Raw genomic sequence first — 19,809 nt, 5'->3', positions numbered from 1 at the left:
GAAACAAACTGTGACAGGAAGAGGTCTGCAGACCCAAAGACACGAGTGAACCAGAGGACAAGTTTCTGAGAGTTAGCAGCTTGTGTGATGGTGGCTCACAGGACATCAGCTTCAAGCAGCTTAATAGTCTCAGTTTCAGCTGTGAAGAGAAAACTTCAAGCTGCAGGTTTGACAGGATGAGTTGCAGCAAGAAAGCCAGACTTCAGAATAGGACAAAGAGGCCTGGCTGGGCCATGAAACACCACCATTGGACTGCTGAAGACTGGAAGAAGGTATTATGGACTCATGGATCAACATTTGAACTCATGCAGGATCTTTGCCGTCAAGTAGGTGAAAGGACGGTTCCACAGTGTGTGGCATCAACTATCAAACATGGAGGGGGAAGTGTGATGGTCTGAGGCTGTTTGCTGGATCCAGGGTCGGTGACTTGTACAGAGTGAGAGGCTCCCTGAACCAAAACAGCTACCACAGCATCCTGCAGCACCATGCAGGACCCTCTGGTATGTGTCTAGTTGGTCAAGGGTTCATCCAAAACATAAATCCAAGCTATGCCAGAACTACCTCAGGAAAAAAGAACAAGATGGTGAGCTTGAAAACATGGAGTGTCCAGCACAGTCTCTTTACTACCTCAATTCTCAAAAGTTCTTGAAAAACTGTTTAAAAACTGACTGGAAAAATTTATAGATAAACATAAACTACTCACCGAGAGTCAGTACGGATTCAGATCAAGCAGATCAACATCATCGGCACTATTAGATTCAATAGAGTACATCACAAACTCCACAGACAAAAAGCAACATGTGGCTGGGTTATTCAGAGACTTGACAAAGGCATTTGACTCTATAGATCATGATATATTAATAAGAAAACTGGAACATTATGGTGTCAGAGGGGTCGCTTTAGATTGGGTCCGAAGTTATTTAGGTGACAGGAAGCAGTTTGTGAAATTAAATGATGGTTGCTCCTTATGTATGCACATTGCTTGTGGGTCAGTTTTGGGTCCAAAAGTCTTCAACATTAACGACATCTGTAAAGTGTCCAAAGCATTAAAAGTGGTTCTCTTTGCTGACCAGACAAACATCTTCTGCTCTGGTGATGATCTGCAGAATTTATTGGAGGATATGAAATAAGTAAAGTGAAGTTCTGGCTTGATAAAAACAAATTATCATTAAATTTGAATAAATCTAAACTTATGTTATTTGGAAATAGTAGTTTAAATACAAATGCAAAGATTCAAATAAATGGTGTTGATATTGAAAGAGTCAGTGAAAATAAATTTCTGGGGGTAATAATAGATGAAAAACTTAACTGGAGAGCTCACGTAAGATATATTCATTCCAAAGTATCACAAAGCATTGCAATACTAAACAAGGCAAAACAGGTATTCGACAGAACATCACTTCATATTCTCTACTGTTCACTGGTTTCACCATACTTAAGCTATTGTGCAGAGGTCTGGGGCAATAACTATAAAACCACATTACATTCACTTTTTACTCTTCAAAAAAAAGCAATTCGAATCATCCACACTGCAGGTTACAGGAACATACAAACTCACTATTTTTACAGTCGATCTAGTGAAATTCCAAACAGCACAAATTCTATTCAAAGCAAAAAATAAAGAACTGCCAGGAAATATTCAGAGTATGTTTGTTTTGAAAGAAGGAAGTTATAATTTAAGGGGTTTTTGTAACTTCAAAACAGGGAAGGTACGTACTACAGGAAAAGTCTTTTGTGTTTCTGTGCATGGAGTGAAACTGTGGAACAGCCTGAATATGGAATTAAAGCAATGTCCAAACATAAAACTGTTCAAAAAGAGTTATAAAAATATGATCTTCTCCAACTATAAAGAAAAGGAAAATATTTAAATTAAGTGAATGTCTCTATTTAAAAACAAACAAACTCATGATGTGATATTATAGTTTATAGTATATCAGAAATCTGTTCACTATTTTTATTACAAATGATACCAGTAATGAAGCTGATTAAATATTAACTGATGATTTATGGCAAAGGGGTGGGATTAAATAAGTGTTTACTTCTTCCCTTTCAACATGTAAATTAATCAGAACGTTTTTTTGTATGTATTTTGTAAAGTTTTTTTTCTTTCTTATTTTCTTTTATAAAGGTACCTGTATATTGTTCACATGTTGAAATAAAAAATTACCAACCAACAGTCTCCAGACTTAAACCCAACGAGCTGGTTTGAACTGGACAGAAGAGTGAAAGCAAAGCAACCAGAAGGTCCACATTTATGGGAACTTCTGCTCCAGATATGGGAGAAGATTTCTATTGCAGAAAGAATGACACGGCTGTGTTCAGCTGGTATATCTGCCAAAGGTGCGACTTTGATGAATCAAAGTTTAAAATACATTTTGGTCTATAAACTGATTCCATCTTTTTTAACTCTTTATTTGTACTACACTTTCATTTAAGAATGCAAAGAGACATTAAACTGCATAACTTTCAATAACAAACTGGAAAATTGGGGTGTTCTAAAACTCTTGACTAGTAGTGTGTGTGTTTCTATCCTTTTCCTCCAGGCTCAGAGGGAACGTTTTCTGCCTGGTATCAGGCTGAAAAACAGTTTCCTTGGAGGAGCCAGAGGACAACCCCTCATCCAAGTCCCCCCTCAGGTCTAAACAAGGCAAAATCTGAAGGCATGAAGACATCAAGGGATTCCAGATGATTCAACATCTTGCTCATCATACAAATCTGTACTCTGATTGGAGGATCTATATGGGTATTTTCAGTTTCCCTTTGCTGAAGGACGTGCGGCACCATGAATCACGTTTTCATGCAATAGCTGATATCAGTCAAGGAAGTGGTTCCACCTGTTATGTTGTTTGTGTGTTTGGTTATAATCATGCAGAGCGTGCGTGAGTGCTAGCACATCTTTCAAAGTTTCCTGTCCAGTTAGTCTGAGGCCTGTACTATGAAGCACGAGTTTACTTATCCAGGAAACGTCGAGGTTAACCCTGGGTTCTGTATCACCACCGTGAGAACCCTGAACCCTTCTTGCCAAAGTACATTGCCATGGTAACTTACGCTGCAAACCTAACCTACTCTGGAGCAGGTTACAGGATCCAGATTAGAGATTAACAGGCATGAAATCATTGCCTGTTGACCGATCAATTCTCCAGAAAATGGTTAAAATAGCAGCCTCGAAGTCTTTGTGTTGGCTTGATGAGCATCAGTAATATACTGCAGCCATGGACCCAGCATTATTCATGTTGACTGCAAACTATTTTACATACACTACCAATCAAAGGTTTGTTTTTTCTTTATTTTCACGACTATTTATTTATTTATTTATTATATTGTAGATTCTCACTGAAGCCATCAAAACTATGAATGAACACGTGGAAATATGTAGTGAACAAAAACGTGGGAAATAACTCCAAACAAGTTTGATATTTCAGATTCTTTGCTTTGCTCTCTCGGCGTCTCCATGAGCTTCATGAGGTCGTCTCCTGAAATGGTTTCCAACAGTCTGGAAGGAGTTCAGAGATGCTGAGCACTTGTTGGTCCTTTGCCTTCACTCTGCGCTCCATCCACATATATTTGAAGATTAAGCCAGGACATTCTTGGCTAAAACATGTTGACAGTGTATGGGTGACAGACAAACAGGGTGTTTCAAAAGGTTAGGCATCGTTTGGGTCCACACATGTCCAAACGATTGTGTGTAGGCTGTGTTGGTACCATTACAAGAACAGCAACCAGACCAAAGCAATGATTTTGACTCGATCGGCTGACAGATAAAATACATTTATGAACACAGCTGCAGGGCCAGGAGTGCCAGCATGGATTCAATTAATACATCATTAAATGATTAATTAAATACTTAATTAAGTCATTAAACCAAAAATTAAACAAATGGGCTTTTAATTAATTATTTTTGTGTTTATTTAATTAATTTATAAAACATTTAATTCATTATTTAATGATGTATTTATTTAATTCATTTGTTGATTGACTGATCCCCCTTTCCAACCTGTGTGCGCACAGACGCGTCAGCAGGACTGCGTCTGAGTTCTATGCTCACAGGTTGTTGAATTTATGCACAACGAATGTCATTGCTAATAAATACCTGCACCCACAGAATGAAATGATTTGCTCAGATTATGTTTTTTTCTCACGTGTAACTTCTGACAAATTCCATATAAACTCCTTCACATGCTTTACCTACGATGGGACAGTGTGACTCGGACTCTTATCACATGTAGCAAAGGTGAAGCAAACATTTACCTGGAAACGGTACAGGCTGCTGTCGTTGCACATGACCAGCTTCTTATGGTTCTGCAGCGGGTAGATGTAACCATAAGCTACCAACATGGTGCCAAAGGCCTGAGCCTCTGGAACAAAGGCAGGAAAGAAAGAAAATAAAACCAGTTCAAACAACATTTGGCTGGTGTTCTGTTAAATATAAACTCATAATACAGAGGTAATATCCCAGCTATTATAGGGCGAGAGGCAGGGTGACAGTCTATCGCGGGGCTAACACACAGACACAGACACCGTTCACACTCACATTCACACCTATGGGTGAGTTACCAATTAACCTAACCCCACTAACTGCATGTCTGAACTGTGGGAGGAAGCCCAGCACCCAGAGGGAACCCACGCAAACACAGGAAGGAAATGCCAACTCCACTTTGTTTGTCCGCTGCTTTCAAAAAGTTCTTTAGTTTTGTTTGTTTTTTTTAAACAAACAAACAAACTTGTACTGATTTTTCCAAATCCATACATTAATAATTGATAAACACTAAAACTGGCTGAAAGAAAACATTTCAGAAAATAAAAACTAACTTGAAATGAGCAAACTCACAATGGAAACTAAGTGAAACTACACTGAAGTAAAAGCAAAAAGGCAAAAAGAAATAAAAGTATAGTAACTCTGGTAAATGGTGTGTGCAATGATTTAATGTGTCGAAGTGCAGGGCTGCAGTACATTTGGAAAAAGAGCTTTGATCGTACCTTCTGTAGTGGTCTTCATTTTGTTGCTAATCCAAGCAATTGTGTCATTACCTGTGTGGAGACACAGATATACTGATCAGAATCAAGAACATTTAAATCACACGTCTTTGTGTTTATGTTGTGTCATTTGTTGGTCAGTGGAAACCAAAATTAAATCCTTTGAAAGAATGGGTTCAAAATCAAAAAGAGCAAAAAGAAAATAATTTCATCCCAAATAATTTTAATGAAAGCCAGAAACACGAGTACACTGGAGGTTCATTTGGAAATCCTGTTCAGAAAGAAGCAGATGCTGACATGATTCTTGCTTTATCAGCAAAAACCAGAAGATAGAAACAACTTAAGAATAGAAATTCACAAAGAAAGAACCAAATAGCTCAGCTGTTCCAAAGTGTTAAATGTGGACTATAAACATTAGGTTACATTCCTTTAATAATGTCTTACACAGACATGGTTACAGCATGATTAGTATGTTAGTTTAAATGAATCATCACCCCGAGTCATACCAACCACCAGATACAGTTTTATTTTATTTCAGAACCTGGCACACAGCCTTATATAGGCTCAGATACTAGAGATGGACCGATCCGATATTACGTATCGGTATCGGTCCGATACTGACCTAAATTACTGGATCAGATATCGGAGAAAAATAAAAAATGTAATCCGATCCATTAAATATCACGAAAGCACCTCACAAAACTTGCAACACGCCGTAACTCACCTCAGAACGACGTTAGCACGTCGGAGCAGTATGCATCACGTGATAGAGCGGCTGTGGCATGCGGGACCTGTCGGTGGTCTGGATAGCATGTGGAGCTTCGCTAGCAACCCGGCATTTCATCTCCGACAAAGTTATCCCGAGAGAAGTAAAGCAAGTGTGTAAGTCCATCTCTGAATGTTTGTAAAGCATTCCTGCGTTAATCTTAACGAGCGACTGCCTCTCGCTCTCCGGCTGCTACTTCAATCGTGAAACTGCTTAAATCAGCTGATCGGCTTTTCTGTTGCGAGTCCGTCTTTGTTTTTGGCCCACTTTGCGCCAGAAAGAGGAAACCAGCGGCTGAACAACAGCAGCACGTTTAAGCTTGATCAGCTGTTGTTAGAATTTATTTAATATTACTTTCTACTCGAGGATCTTTTTCTACAGCTGACGGCTGGTAACTGTGCAGGGGCGGATCTAGCAAAGTTTAGCCAGGGGGGCCGATAGGGCATTAACAGGGAAAAGGGGGCACAAAGACATACTTTTCTTTCTTATTCTCATTTAAAATGTCTAGCTTTTAATAAATAATTATCTGACACCCAAAGTTTTAATTTGATGTAAAATGAATAGAAGTCAGTTACTGTATATAGTGACTATTAAGTCTAATATATATACCCTAGTAAGCTATAGTACTTTTTCCTTTGGGAAGGTACCATCTGTGCAGTCTGCAATTTTGTTGAAGAAAGATGTTGAATCTATTTAATATTTCTTGAAAAATAATTGATTTCTGTGCATTTTTTTTTCACACTGCATCAAATTAAGGTTGATTACGTCGATTAAGCATCATGAGGTGGAGCGTGAGGGGTGGTTCCCTATTTTTTATTTATTTATTTTTGTTGTTGCTGGGAGTTGGAACCCTATTAGTTAGGTTGCTTAATATTTACGCTAAGTACTCTTTAAAATACCAGAATAGGGAGGATGGTGTAGGTTTAAGTTTATTAGATTGATCAGTATTGCTGAACTATGAAATATTTTTTTTGTATACAGGTATAACAGAATAGCTTTAGTGTAGTTGTTGTTTTAAACTTGAGTATGAACTTATACAAAATGCAGCAAGATATTTAAAAAAACAGTTTTGTTGATTAAAAAACACTATATCGGATTCATATCGGTATCGGCAGATATCCAAATTTATGATATCGGTATCGGTATCGGACATAAAAAAGTGGTATCGTGCCATCTCTATCAGATACAATAATCATAGTAGGTCATTTTAACATGCATGCAGGTGCTGGAAATGACAGCCGTGCATTTCATCTAGTATGAGACAGGAATCAGGCATTTCTCAAACTATCAGTGAGCCTGCTCAACACATCATCACATAAAAACAGAACATGTAACAGTAAACTCTGAAACCCTTCTTTAGTCTGATCATTTCTTAATAACATTTACAGTAATAGATTACACAGCGGGAAGCACGGTGGTTAGCACTGCTGCCTCACAACAAGCAGCTTCTGCTTATCTTTACCAGGCTGACTTTTATTCATTGTTCCAGTTTGGATTCAGGAGACAGACACTATCTCTACTTTTAAGATTAGGCTTCAAACTTTCCTTTTTGCTAAAGCATATAGTTAGGGCTGGACCAGGTGACCCTGAATCCTCCCTTAGTTATGCTGCAATACCCACATAGCAGACATGACATACCCTGCCATGACTTCTGGCATGGCAGGGTATGTCAACCAGATGTGGGCCAGGTCTGGCAATACAGCTATGGTAATCAATGTTTCAAATGCAGGTTTGACAGGTTTGTGAGTGTACACTTTATCCAAAACCTAGTGAGGGTTTACTCATGTTTACCACCGGGTGGCTGTAGCTCAGGAGGCAGAGCAGGTCACCTACTGATCGGAAGGTTAGTGGTTTGATCCCTGGCTCCTCCAGTCTGCAAGTCAAGACTATGAATAAAGTTAGGAAGCACTCAGTTTAGATAAAGTGTGTGGTTGGGTGAATGTGGCATTTTGTATAGAGCACTTTGAGTAATCTGGGAGAGTAGAAAAGTGCTATAGAAGAATCAGTTCATTCACTGTCTGAGCAGAGTTTCGTCATGTTACTTTTGCTCTACATGTTGTTATTACATGGCTTGATTAAGGTTCACATCAGGCTGACATCTGGGGCCAGAGCTGAAACTGTTCTGGGCCAGCACAGGGCCAGCAGCTGGCCTTGTGCTGGCCCATGTGTGGGCCACCAAAAGGCCGTCATTCTGTGCGGTATGTGGGCCATGTGTAAGCACAGTGTGTGGGCTGGATCCGGGCCCACACAGCGGGCTGCTGCTGCTGCTGCTATGTGGGCAGCAGCCAGCTACAGCTACCAACACCTACACCCTCCTGATGGAATACCTCTGGTTATAACACATCATTTATGTACTGTAAGTGCTGGCAGAATACTTGGGTCAAATGGATGGCTGCTCAAATTTCCCTTCCAGGCCTTAGTCCAGATTAAAAAGTCACTTTGGTTCTTAGAGCACTGCACAGATATCATCCAATAATGACTGCTTTATTTAGCTACTAGCCGAGCAGCTTAGGCAGCAAAGTTTTAAATAATCCAGTGAGGCTGTACAGATTAAATACCTGAGAGGTAAACGCACTGTCACCTTGTGGTCTAGCACATCGGACAGGACAAAGTATGAAGGTTCAATAAACAGGAGCATTTAGCTTCAGAAATAACAGGTAGGCTTTAGTGAAAAAACCAAAACTATGAGAATTATTTGTTCTTTTTCTACTTAAAACTTTATTGTTCTGTATCAGTTTGTGGTATTTTAAATCAATTTGAAACATTTATTTAATGCCATTTACAGAATTATATGTTTTTATTCACTTGGTTGTTTTTTATACATAGCACCAGTTCACAGTAACAGTTAGTTCAAGGTGCACTGTAAGGTGAAGACAACGAGCTCAGACCGACCACACAAAAACAACCCAAGATTTATCAATCAACTTAGACCCAATCCTTTGGTCTCAGATATGCTTAAAAACCTTTCAATGGATCAGAAATCCCAGTTTGCAATTAATACAATACAAAATATTACACAGAGTGCACTATACTGGTCATAGGATGTTCAAGATGGGCTATACGCCTTCCAACAACTGCTCACACTGCACAGCAAATACACCGGACAATTACATCCACGCTCTTTGGTTCTGTCCACCAGTTCAGAAATTCTGGCGTGAGATATGTGAAGACTTATCAAAGTGTCTGAAATGTAACATTCCAGCCTTTAGTGTGCTTGCTGGGCAACTTGGATGAGGTCACTGCAGAAATAAACACAGCCCACGTTGTTTTTACGGCCCTATGCATTGCCAAGAAAATGGTCCTCATTAACTGGAAAAATAAAAATAATCTTAATTCTAACCAATATAAAAACCATCTAATAGATCACATTAGTCTTGATACAACCTCTGCCATCACATTTGATCAATCCCTTTGGGCTCCTTTGATCGGCTTCATCACCTAGTGGGGGTGGGGGGGTCATGGTTTGGTCCTGCCTTCGCTATTGTGGTTGATATGGGGGTAGGGACGGCCTTAGGGTGTCTGGGGAGTCCCTAGGGACGTTTCCCTAGAGGGACTAACCTGGGGGATGTGGCCATGACCTGGTTAGGGGCTCTGGGGCTCTTGGATGGTGTTTTCCTTGTGGCTGCGTACAGCGGAGATGGGGGAGGGTCTGTGCTGGCGGACGTTGGTTACTGGCCTGGTAGCCTGGCTGCCCCTGGGAGGGTCCGGGACAGGCGTGGAGGCTTGGGGGTCTGGGGGTGCTCCGCCCCCCGGTCTGGGGTGCTGGCCGGGCCTTGGGGGCTTGGGTCCTGGCTGTTGTGTCGCCGGAGCAGTGGGCGGGTGGGTGCAGGGGGGCTCAGCCCCAATGCAGGGGACCTCTGGTGCATTGGCCCAACTAGGGGGCTCTCTAACTGGTGGGGAGGTTGTTATATCTTTGCAGGTGGTCTCCTCACTACAGGAGCTCACTCTGCAGGTGGGGGAGAGATATAGGAGAGGTGGAGAATGAACTCAACCTGGGTGTCTATTGTCTTGTGTAGTTTGGGAGATGATTGGATGATGGGGGTGGGTGCAGTTTTCTCTGGGGTGGAGTCGGGTGGGCTGTGGGGCTGGGCGGTGCTGCTGCTGCGGGCCCCGGTCCGGATGGGCCTGGGCCCCCTTGCCCTGGTGGGTTCCAGAGTGTGGGGGTGCCTACTGGGGTCAGCGGGGGAGCTGGCCCCAGGGAGGGGCCGCTTGCCCCTCCCTTTCTTCCCTCCCCATCCTCAGCTGCCTCCCTATTCCCGCTCCACCACACCCACCCACCCACACAGGGCTTGGGGTGCAGGTATGTCACCAGGGTGCAGGGGAGGCACTCCCCCTCTGTCCCCTTCTGGCCGCCTGTGCCTCAATTTTATTCTGCAACCTAGACATCCACATTACTCACACTCTCACATAAGACACACATATAGGGCCTTGGGGGTGGGCACGTTTTACAGTATCCAGAGGATGGTCGGTGTACTCCAACCCACCTCTGGCGCTGGTGCCCTACCCTCAATTTTAAATGCATTTAGACACTGAGGGTTTTCGGGAAGAGCCGTGCTGCTCTCTGAGAGGAAGCAGGAACCATGCTCTCCTGAGTTTTAAATGCACTTTAGAACAGCACACAGCAACACGACATATGAGCGGGCGTAGGGAGGTTTGGGGTCTTCACTCACCCCGGTTCTGTTAGCCGTCAGGGCTGGGGGGCTGGGAGGAGGTGCTGGCTGTCAGACTGGGGTCTGGGATGCGGGGCCTCCCTGCTACTGCAGATAAGGAGGTGGTCCGCTTGCCTCCACCCCAGAGAGAAGGGTTACATCTCCTGGGTCTAGGTGCGGCTTGCCCCTCTGGGGGCGGGGGTACCTGGACCTGGGATATAGAGTATGTTTGGGGAGTGCGACTGTCTGTGCAGTGTCTATTTGTGTCTGTCTACATGTCGGGTGAGTGCCGAGTATTTGGTTGTGCATATGGGGGTGGGAATGCACGTCTGTGTCCGCGTGTGCCTGTTCGTCTGTGTCTATATGTCAGGTTGGGTCTTAGACTCAACCTCTCTGGGTACATCTCAGGCCCTCTAAAGTACGGAGGCCTATCTCCCCTCACCACACTCTCTGCCGGTGGCTGATGCCCTCAGACGTTGGTGTGTTGGTGGTCCTTGTCGTCTGGGGCTGGGCGCTCATGTATGTACCGGCTCACTCCTGGTGGCCGATTGGCGGGGCCGGGCGCCTGTGGCCCGGCTGGGCTCCTTCCGGGGGATGGGATGCCCTCAGACCTCTGGGCCTGAAGCTCGGTCCTCTCTAGCACAGCTGGCTGCCGGCAGAGCCCGCGGGCACACCACTGCAACCCCCTCTGGCCTCTGCTCCGTAGCTGCGGGGCGACCTCTCCTTTGGGGCTCTACTCAGCTCTTCCCAGGAGGGTGGCACGGTTCCCCCCCCCCCCCCCGTTTGGTGGTCCTCCTCGGGTCCTTGTACTCTGGGGCCTGGATCTCCTCCATACCTGCTTCATACCCTGGGGGACGGGGCTGTGGCTCCCCACACTCCCTAGCAGATCGTTACATGGAGAAACCTTTGGAATACAAGCATGCTGATCCACACAGGTGTACACACAGGTGTTCACACGGGTATTCACAGACGCGGACTACAGCTTTCTTGGCTGCTGCCTCAAAGCACATTGTGCGCTGTCTGTCTTGCGTGCTGCACAATATCGTTTATTATTTAGCATCTACTGTTATCTACTGCTAGCTAGTTTATTGTGATGGTGCTGTTTTTATGTTGCTCTTTTGTTGTTTGCTTTCTCTTCTGTTTTTTTTCTCCATACAGGTGACCCAGGTGTTTTGTTTGTTGTTCTTTCTTTCTTCCCCCCCCCTTCTCACCGTCTCTTCTCCCCTCTGGTTTTCTTTCTCTCCCTCTCTTCCTTTCATTCTTTCTCCCTGTCCTATCCCCCAGTCATGTCTGTCCCGTTTGTAGCAACTGAAAATAAAATAAATTCATAATTATAATAAAGGTCAATCAAATGGACCAATATGGCAAGGCCATGATGATCCACTTGGTAAAATAAATCCGCTTGGCATCTTTCTTGGCCTTAAGACAACAATTCTGATGGCTAAAGATCCAAACGGGACACAAAAAAAACACAACAAAAAACAACAACCCAATGAACAGGACAAAAGATAAACTATGGGCAAGAGTAGAAAGGTCAATGACATGCAGTTACCTTAGTATAATGTATGTAACCTACCCCATCATCTCCTCAACTAATGGGAAAATCAGAGCCAAACTTTGCATGGACATTATAACACATACAGTGATTATTAACATATGCTTGCAAAATATATAAATCTCAATCTTTACTCTGGTATTTTTGGATCAACAGAAGGCTTTCAGGAAGATTTTGGGGAATGCTGATCCAGTCCAGAAGTAAAAGAAATAAATGCATGAATGCAGGTATTCAAAAAATATATGTCAAAAGTCATACAAAATAGTCTTGACTGGTTTTTATATAGTGCTCTACTCTACTCTACTCTAAGCACTCTGAGAGGCCAGGGTTTGATCCACCAACCTTCTGATTAGTTGATGACCTGCTCTACCTCCTGCATCATGTACCAGTTAAAAATGCTAGAAATGTTTGAGTTTAATTTCATTCAGTTTTATTTCTATTGTGTGTGTGTGTGTGTGTGTGTGTGTGTGTGTGTGTGTGTGTGTGTGTGTGTGTGTGTGTGTGTGTGTGTGTCACACTCACCAGCAATGACATGTGGGATGGTAGTGATATTGAGCTTCTGCTCTGTACCTTTAACTCCACTTTTTGTGTCCTGCATTTCTAGCAAAATCGACTCCAGCTGAAAACAGAGGTGAATGAAAAAGATTAATATAAAGAGGACAAAAGAGACACAGCCTTTGGAGGCTGTCACTGTCGTCGAGATACTTAAACTCTCCCACTTGGGGCAGGAGTGCCCAGGGCACTCCACCCTTTTCCAGCTGAGAACCATGGCCTCAGATTTGGAGGTGTTGATCCTCATTCCCATCACTTCACACTCAGCTGCGAACTGTTCCAGTGCGACCTGGGGGCCATCACCTGATGAAGCCAACAGAGCCACATCATCCAAAAACCAGAGATGAGATTTTCTGACCACCAAGAGGAAACCTTCTGCTACTTGGCTGCATCTAGAAATTCTGTCCATAAAACTTACGAACAGAATCGGTGACAAAGGCAGAGCCCATCACCAACCGGAAACAGGTCTGACTTATTGCCGGCAACACCCCATACTTCTGAAGCACCTCACACATGACACCCCGAACACGGTCAAATGCCTTCTTCAAGTCCACAAAGCACATCTAGATTGGTTGGGCAAACTCCTATGCACACTCAAGTATCCTCGAGAGGATAAAGAGCTGGTCCAGTGTTCCATGACCAGGACGGAAGGTACTGCCCCTGACCTCCATGCAACCTTGTAGAGGTGTGTCAACAAGACAGCAATACAACATGCAGAGCCTTCAGGAACTCAGGGGGTGCACCTCACCCTCCACAGGAGCCTCTGCCAGGGAGTTGTTTAGCAGCCTCAGAGACCTCACCCCCAAAGATGGACGAGTCGTCCCCCTCATCCCCAGACTCTGCTTCCTCCAGTGGGATTAAGGAGGTCCTCGAAGTATTCCTTCCACTGCATGACAATGTTCAATGTTCAGCAGTGCTCCACCTGCAATATACATAATGCAGGTACAGCGCCGCTTTCCCCTCTTGAGTCGCCTGATGATTTGCCAGAATCTCTGCAAGGCAGTCCAAAAATCTTTTTCCATGGCCTCCCTGAACTCCTTCCACACCCGAGTTTTTGCTTTAGCCATTGCCGCATGCTGCTTGGCCAGTCGGTACCTATAAGCTTTCTCCGAAGTCCTACAAGCTAACCAAGCCCGATAGGCTTTCTTCTTCAGTCTGCTGGCTCCCTTCACCTCCATTTGGTTCGGGGGTTACCACCACAACAGTTACCAACACTCCTGCAGCCGCAGCTCAGTGCAGCAGCTTCAGGCAATGGAGATGCTGAACATGGTCTATAGAGTTCGAAAATGTGACGTCATTTCCAGGGTAAAACCACAAAGGATTGTAGGTACTAGCTTGCTACAAGAAATCCCTTTCACTGGAAAGAACGGTCACTATCGCTGCCCCCTCTCTCTTCCATGCAAAGAGACAGACACAACGGCCGGGGATGTCGCTGGGTTTTCTTTGTCCAATTTTGGTGGATTTTAATGCTGTGGCTGACGCCAGTGGACTTTCAGTGTTGTTTTGACTGTGTGTTCTAAGTGGCCTGGGGTGTTTTTAACTGTTTAAAAAAAAAGTGAAATAAATGATATTTTAGTAATCGAGTTTTATATTGTTCTTTTCGCTTGGCTACTCCACTGCTCTGTCCATTTTTTGAAGGGTTGCCCTTCACTTAGAATAAAACCTGGTGTCCACCTACATATCTGGCTACTCAGAACATGTCAGTGTCCTGTACCCATCCATCGGTAAACTGGAACTGGGCTTGTTGCAGGGATCTGAAGTTACCAAACACTTCATGAGTGTATGCACTCACACTTAGGAACATATAATTATAAATATGAGCGTGATGAAGGTGGGGGCAGCACGCTAATGTCTTCAGTCCACTCTGTATGCTCGTATGGGCCAAACCCTTTCATTACTTTGTTGTTTTTCCTCGTACTTTTTTTTTGCCTTTTCGTCAAGTCTGTCTTTGTACGGACCTGCCGTGTTCTTCTTCGTTTTGTACATAACTGTTTTTGGGGCAAATAAAATGCAAGTAGGGATTAAAACAGCAGAATGAATGGTTACCGGTGCTGGAAATGCTAGCGCTTGATGCAGTGTTTTGATTTTGCTGCCACTTGTACCCACAATGCAACGCACACAAGTCACGTAGTCTGTCGATCTCTATCCGGTTTTTAAAAAAGACACTAAAAACAGTCAGTGTTCACTGTCGGCTTCTCTCGGTTTTTATTACCGCTAATCATTTTAAAGCTCAGTTTTTAAACCCTTCCTATGTAACTACAGTCCATGCAGCAGTATATTACTGACTAACCTCGTACTGTGGATGGATTATCTCAGTTGTTCTCCTGACTGAAGTTTACAGCATCCTGCCATGTGATTGCATTTGTCCCTAACTATCGGGAACGCTCACATTAACTTTTATCGAGTGGAAAAAAGTCCTCCGTTCATTAGCATTCGTCCTCCAGCTTTACTATTTATGTTATGCTAACATAGCTTTGTCGCGCTAGCGATGACGTAGCACATCATTATCTACCAGCTAGTCCAACTTCAGTAACCCTGCAGACGTCACTGCTGTTTAGTTTTCTGTCTTCATTTATGTTGGAAGTGATAGCAGAGCTGTAACTTCCTGCTAACTTCTAACTCCGTTAAATGTCATAAATTCCGTCTTCATGGATGCCTGGATGTTAAACTTAATTGGTACACCTGGTAGAGCAGCCACACTGATCATTTTATGAAAGATGAAAGAATTTAAAGAGTTTTTCAACTCTCAGTAATGCTGCAATGATCGTTTGACTTTGGGCCCAGACATGGCTAACGACGTTAGACTTAAAGACCGGACTGGGACTCAATGTCCCCAGTCTCCCTCAGAATGCTGTTGAAGCTTTGCTGGAGGTGTGTGTTAAAGATCTCACGGACCACTGTTCCCAGCGCACCCTCACTATACGTTTAGGTGTGACAGGTCTGTCCAGCACCGCCCCCCGCCACCTGATCCAACTCACCACCAAGTGTTGATCAGTTGACAGCTCAGCCCCTCTCTTTCAGAGTTTTTTAAAATTGGAATAGTAGTAAACTGGGTCAGAATAGCGTTCATACTGTAAAACACCAGGCCTACTTTATAAAGAATCTGATTAGTTAGGTTAATACTGGAATACTTCTTTGTTTATCTTATTCCTGTGTCTTTGCTTCATTGTGCCAATGAATTGTTTGAAAGTTAATATTTTTATCTGAAGTGCATAACAATAAGGTTGTTCAGATGCTTTAGACTGCAGTGACACCATGCTGCCAAACAATAACATTAATTAGCTTTTAGGTGGACTAAAAGATTAGCTTCAGCAAGCCTCTTATGCTGGCAAACCAATCATGTTTAAATCTCATGCAAATGCATGGGTATCCCTTAGATACTGCATGCAACAGAAAAATCTTTATATAATCTTAAGAACAGGGGGTAGGAAAACAAGGTTACTGCAGCTCGCGTGCTTTGTATTTTTCCTTTTTCACCAAAGCAGTTTATATAGAAATCTAGAACCTAACGTGAAAAAGCCTTTAATTATTAAAGAATGATGGATAATCAAAATATATTACAAAAGGAATACATAATAATGCTATAACAGAAATGCTATTGACCCACCTTTTTGAGGCAATACAAACGGGGCTGGAAATGTTGTGCCCGGTTTGGGCGCGCTGTTCTGATAGTCATTTTTGCAGATGAATGACGAGCGAATCAGATGTAAAGCAATCAAATCAAATCCTGGTATGAAATGTCCCAGTTAGAACAGGTTTAGTTGCTGACAGGCAAATGCATGCCTGCAGTGAACAGAGGTAGCGTCTGTGAGGAGACTGTAAGACCGGAGGCTAAGGATGGATTAATCCTCCAGTCAGCTGTAAGCTTTTTCTCTCACCCAAGGCAATTACAGAGAAAGGCCTGGCTCAGACTGACAAGAGTCAAGATCGATGCTGTGTCTCAGGGTACAGTGGTAATGGCTGTAAGTAAGTAAAATGTATTTATATAGTGCTTTTCACAAAGTGCTTCACAAAGCAAAGAATGAAAATACAACATGTACAATGTAAAACAGCAAAATACAACATAAAAACAACAAATTAGTTGAAAGCTTGTCTATATAAAATGTCTTCAGCTGTTTTTTAAAAGAATCGATGGAGTCGGTGTAAAAACAGTGTCAGAGAATCCACAGCCATGGTGCTGCTGTCTGAAAGGCCCGACCACCACGAGTTTAAATAGAGTGTGTGGGGCCGCCAGCAGACTCTGACCTGATGACCTCAGAGCTCGGGAAGATGAACGCGGTTTCAGCAGGTCAGATATGTACTTGACCATGTAGGGCCATGAAGGTTAGAACTAAAATTTTAAAATGAAACCTAAAACTTACAGGCAACCAGTGAAGGGAGGCTAAAACTGGAGTGATATGAGCTCTTGTGTTGGTGCCTGTTAAAAGTCATGCTGCAGAGTCTGAAGACAATTTAAAGCTGATTTGTTAAAACAAATAAAAAGACCATTGCAATAATCCAGACGGGAAGAAATAAAAGCATGAATAATCATCTCCACTTTGACACCATTAGTCCCAGTTTTGAAATATTCCTTAGATGATAAAAAAAAGTTTCGGACCAGCTGCTTAGAATCGAGCCACATCGAGCTGTCAAACATGACACCGAGGTTTCTGAGGCTCGATTTAACAGAAGGCTCTAAGAAGCTGATATGCTGCCTGATTTCTGAGACCATGGTCTGGAGCAACAATTAGAGTTTCTGTTTTATCAGAGTTTAGCTGGAGGAAGCTGTCATTTAACAATTGCTTAATTTCTGTCAGGCAGTTACTCAAACTAAACAATTTATGAAACTCAGAGACTTTAAAGAACAGTATAACTGAATGTCATCAGCATAGAGATGGTAGGAGATATCATTGTAGCGCCTAATAATTTGGCCTAGGCGGAATATATAAAGCATAAAGAGAATTGGACCCAGGACAGATCCCTGAGGTACCTCACAAGGCAAAACTGTTGATCATCACTTGAGATCGTTCAGATAAATATGGCATGAACCATTTGAAACAACACCAGTAATCCCAAACAGGTTCTTGAGTCTGGTTATCATGATCCTGTGACCCACAGTATCAAAGGCAGATCCAACAGGACCAGATCTGTGTAATGAGCAGGCCACTACTATAGATCTTGGTTCGCTGGCACAGTATGTTGAACCAGTCATCACTGATCTGGGAGTTAAAATGGAGGCAGATCTTAAACTTGAAAGCCAGGTCAGAGCTGCTGTACGATCTCGCTTTTTTCATTTGAGGCAATTAACCAAATTAAAGCCCGTCTTATCGAAACAGCTTTTTGAGACAGTAATTGTTGGGTTTATATTTTATTATTGTCATTTGTATTGAGAAACATGTAATCATTTGTGGTTAGAAGTATATAGTTGATGGCATATTGAAAGAATGTCTCATAACAACTCTGTGTAGCATGAAGAGGGGGGTGCGTTCACTCTTCAGAGTGTTCTGGCATAGATCACACACCTGCTAGGAGAGGTCGTATCTTCTCTTGCTGATATATGGTATAGCAAACACACGTATACCTGTTTGAGTGTAAGGGCCTTTTGTTCAGATGTACCGCTAGACTCCTGGCACCAGCTTTGGGGAGTCTTCATGGGGTCACATCTTGACCCCCCCTCCACACACACACACACACACACACACACACACACATACATACACACACACACATACATACACACACACACACATACATACACACACACACACACACATACATACACACACACACACACACACACACAGAATCCCACGTATTCAGTAGAATAATGCAAACTAAAACTACATAATAACTTCACAATCTTTAATTAGGGGAATAACATGGCATAAGATAATACTATAATCCCACACACGACACACACAGACAAGGTACTCTTTGTCCACGTGTGTCCCTATAAGAAACGTCATATGTTAATGAACCGATGCATATTCATGTAACCACAATAAAAGGAGTGCTATGGGGAAGCTGGCTGAGAGTCTGACGGAGGTCAAGTGGGTGGAACGACACTTGGCTCCAGGCAGGTCTCCCTCATGCATGAGTGACCCAGAGAACTATGGTGACTTGTGTCTTGCTTTTTGCTGTGTAGTAAATTGTCTTGAACGTTCCAGCGAATAGGTTTGTAGCATAAACCTATCAGTAATCCATGCCTTTGTTACATCTAGGCTGGATTATTGTAACACACTGTATTGTGGGGTTAGTGATGCGTCCATTAGGTGCCTGCAGGTTGTGCAAAATGCCGCAGCACGTCTTTTAACTGGAACAAAAAAGTTTGACCACATTACCCCATTTTAATTTCACTCCACTGGCTACACTATCCTACATTTTAGGATTGTTTTTTAAATGTCTTAATGGCACCATAGAGGCTAAGATGAACAGGCACATGGCTCTCAATACATGAGCGGGGCATAGAAAGGGATAGGCAGAAACACCAGAGGGGCCAAACATGAGCTGCTGGTAGACCGAGCAGTCGTCCTAGACTGCAATACCACACTGATGTGTCCTGTGTGTCGAAGCTTCGATGTCCGTGTCGGGTAATCTCGGGGGAGTTTTTGTGAAGCGCGTATCGAGGCTTGCTTTGATTACGTATGCAGTGACGTTCGAGGCCTCGCGGGCAGTCCGTACCACGTGACTGATTCAGGAAGTGGCTCGCCGGCTCGCGCCAGATTTGAAATAAAATGGGCAGCAAAACACAGCTGATTCCCCCGATCACATTGTGTTGTGGAATTGGATTACATACGTCCTACATAGTTTCTTGAGCATTTCTTCTTCGATGGAACCAGCAAGGAAGAGATTTTTTCTCCTCTCTTCTAATAAAGTATGCACACAGTAATAAATATCAGGAATGATAAGCACCATAATATAAATAAACAACACTACAGATCCTATCATCTGATTTCTGTCTTTTAGTTTATTAAAAAGTGAAGCGCCACACACTAGTTTGTGTCATCCAGATGCACATAAGCATGATTACACAGTTACTAGGGGCGGGTTTTGATTGTCGATTAAAATCGATTCTGGCTTGGATAACGTGATATCGATTCATTAAAATCCTGAATCAATTGTTTATTTTTTTTTTCCCTGAAATGCCAGAATCTCACGTTAAACCTCACTAAATTTCAACAACCACCAAACAGCTAGAACAGTAAATGAGAGCAGGAACACGGCTTCTGCACAAAGACGTAAACGAGTCATTCCTACTATTCGGTGCCATTTCAGTGTGATCACTCTTCATCAAAAAATACAAAATTTTGAATTATTTTAACATTTCATCTAAA

General features: G+C 42.9%; 1 protein-coding gene across 2 annotated transcripts in view; it reads right to left on the bottom strand.

Annotated features, from left to right (window-relative positions):
• Positions 1-16,313, bottom strand: part of rgs9a (regulator of G protein signaling 9a) — a 46,391-nt gene extending 30,078 nt beyond the window's left edge. The window contains exons 1-4 of one of the 2 annotated variants that reach the window (XM_085269884.1): positions 16,104-16,313; positions 12,467-12,563; positions 4,978-5,028; positions 4,249-4,355 (exon numbers count right to left, since the gene is read on the bottom strand). In XM_085269884.1, coding sequence (XP_085126010.1) covers positions 4,249-4,355; positions 4,978-5,028; positions 12,467-12,563; positions 16,104-16,172 — 324 coding nt within the window. In that variant the 5' untranslated portion in view covers positions 16,173-16,313. Of the gene's footprint in view, positions 1-4,248; positions 4,356-4,977; positions 5,029-5,698; positions 6,466-12,466; positions 12,564-16,103 lie in introns of those variants that run through there. The other variant, XM_085269885.1, reaches the window with a different exon arrangement.
• Between the last annotated feature and the right edge of the window lie 3,496 nt (positions 16,314-19,809).

Source organism: Mchenga conophoros, linkage group LG4 (genome assembly GCF_057382185.1).
Source record: "Mchenga conophoros isolate Kocher_MC1m ecotype Shallow Benthic linkage group LG4, M_conophoros_male_GT1.1, whole genome shotgun sequence".
NCBI lineage: Eukaryota > Metazoa > Chordata > Actinopteri > Cichliformes > Cichlidae > Mchenga > Mchenga conophoros.
Note: the sequence above shows the minus strand (reverse complement) of the source record. Positions and strands in the feature narration are given on the sequence as shown.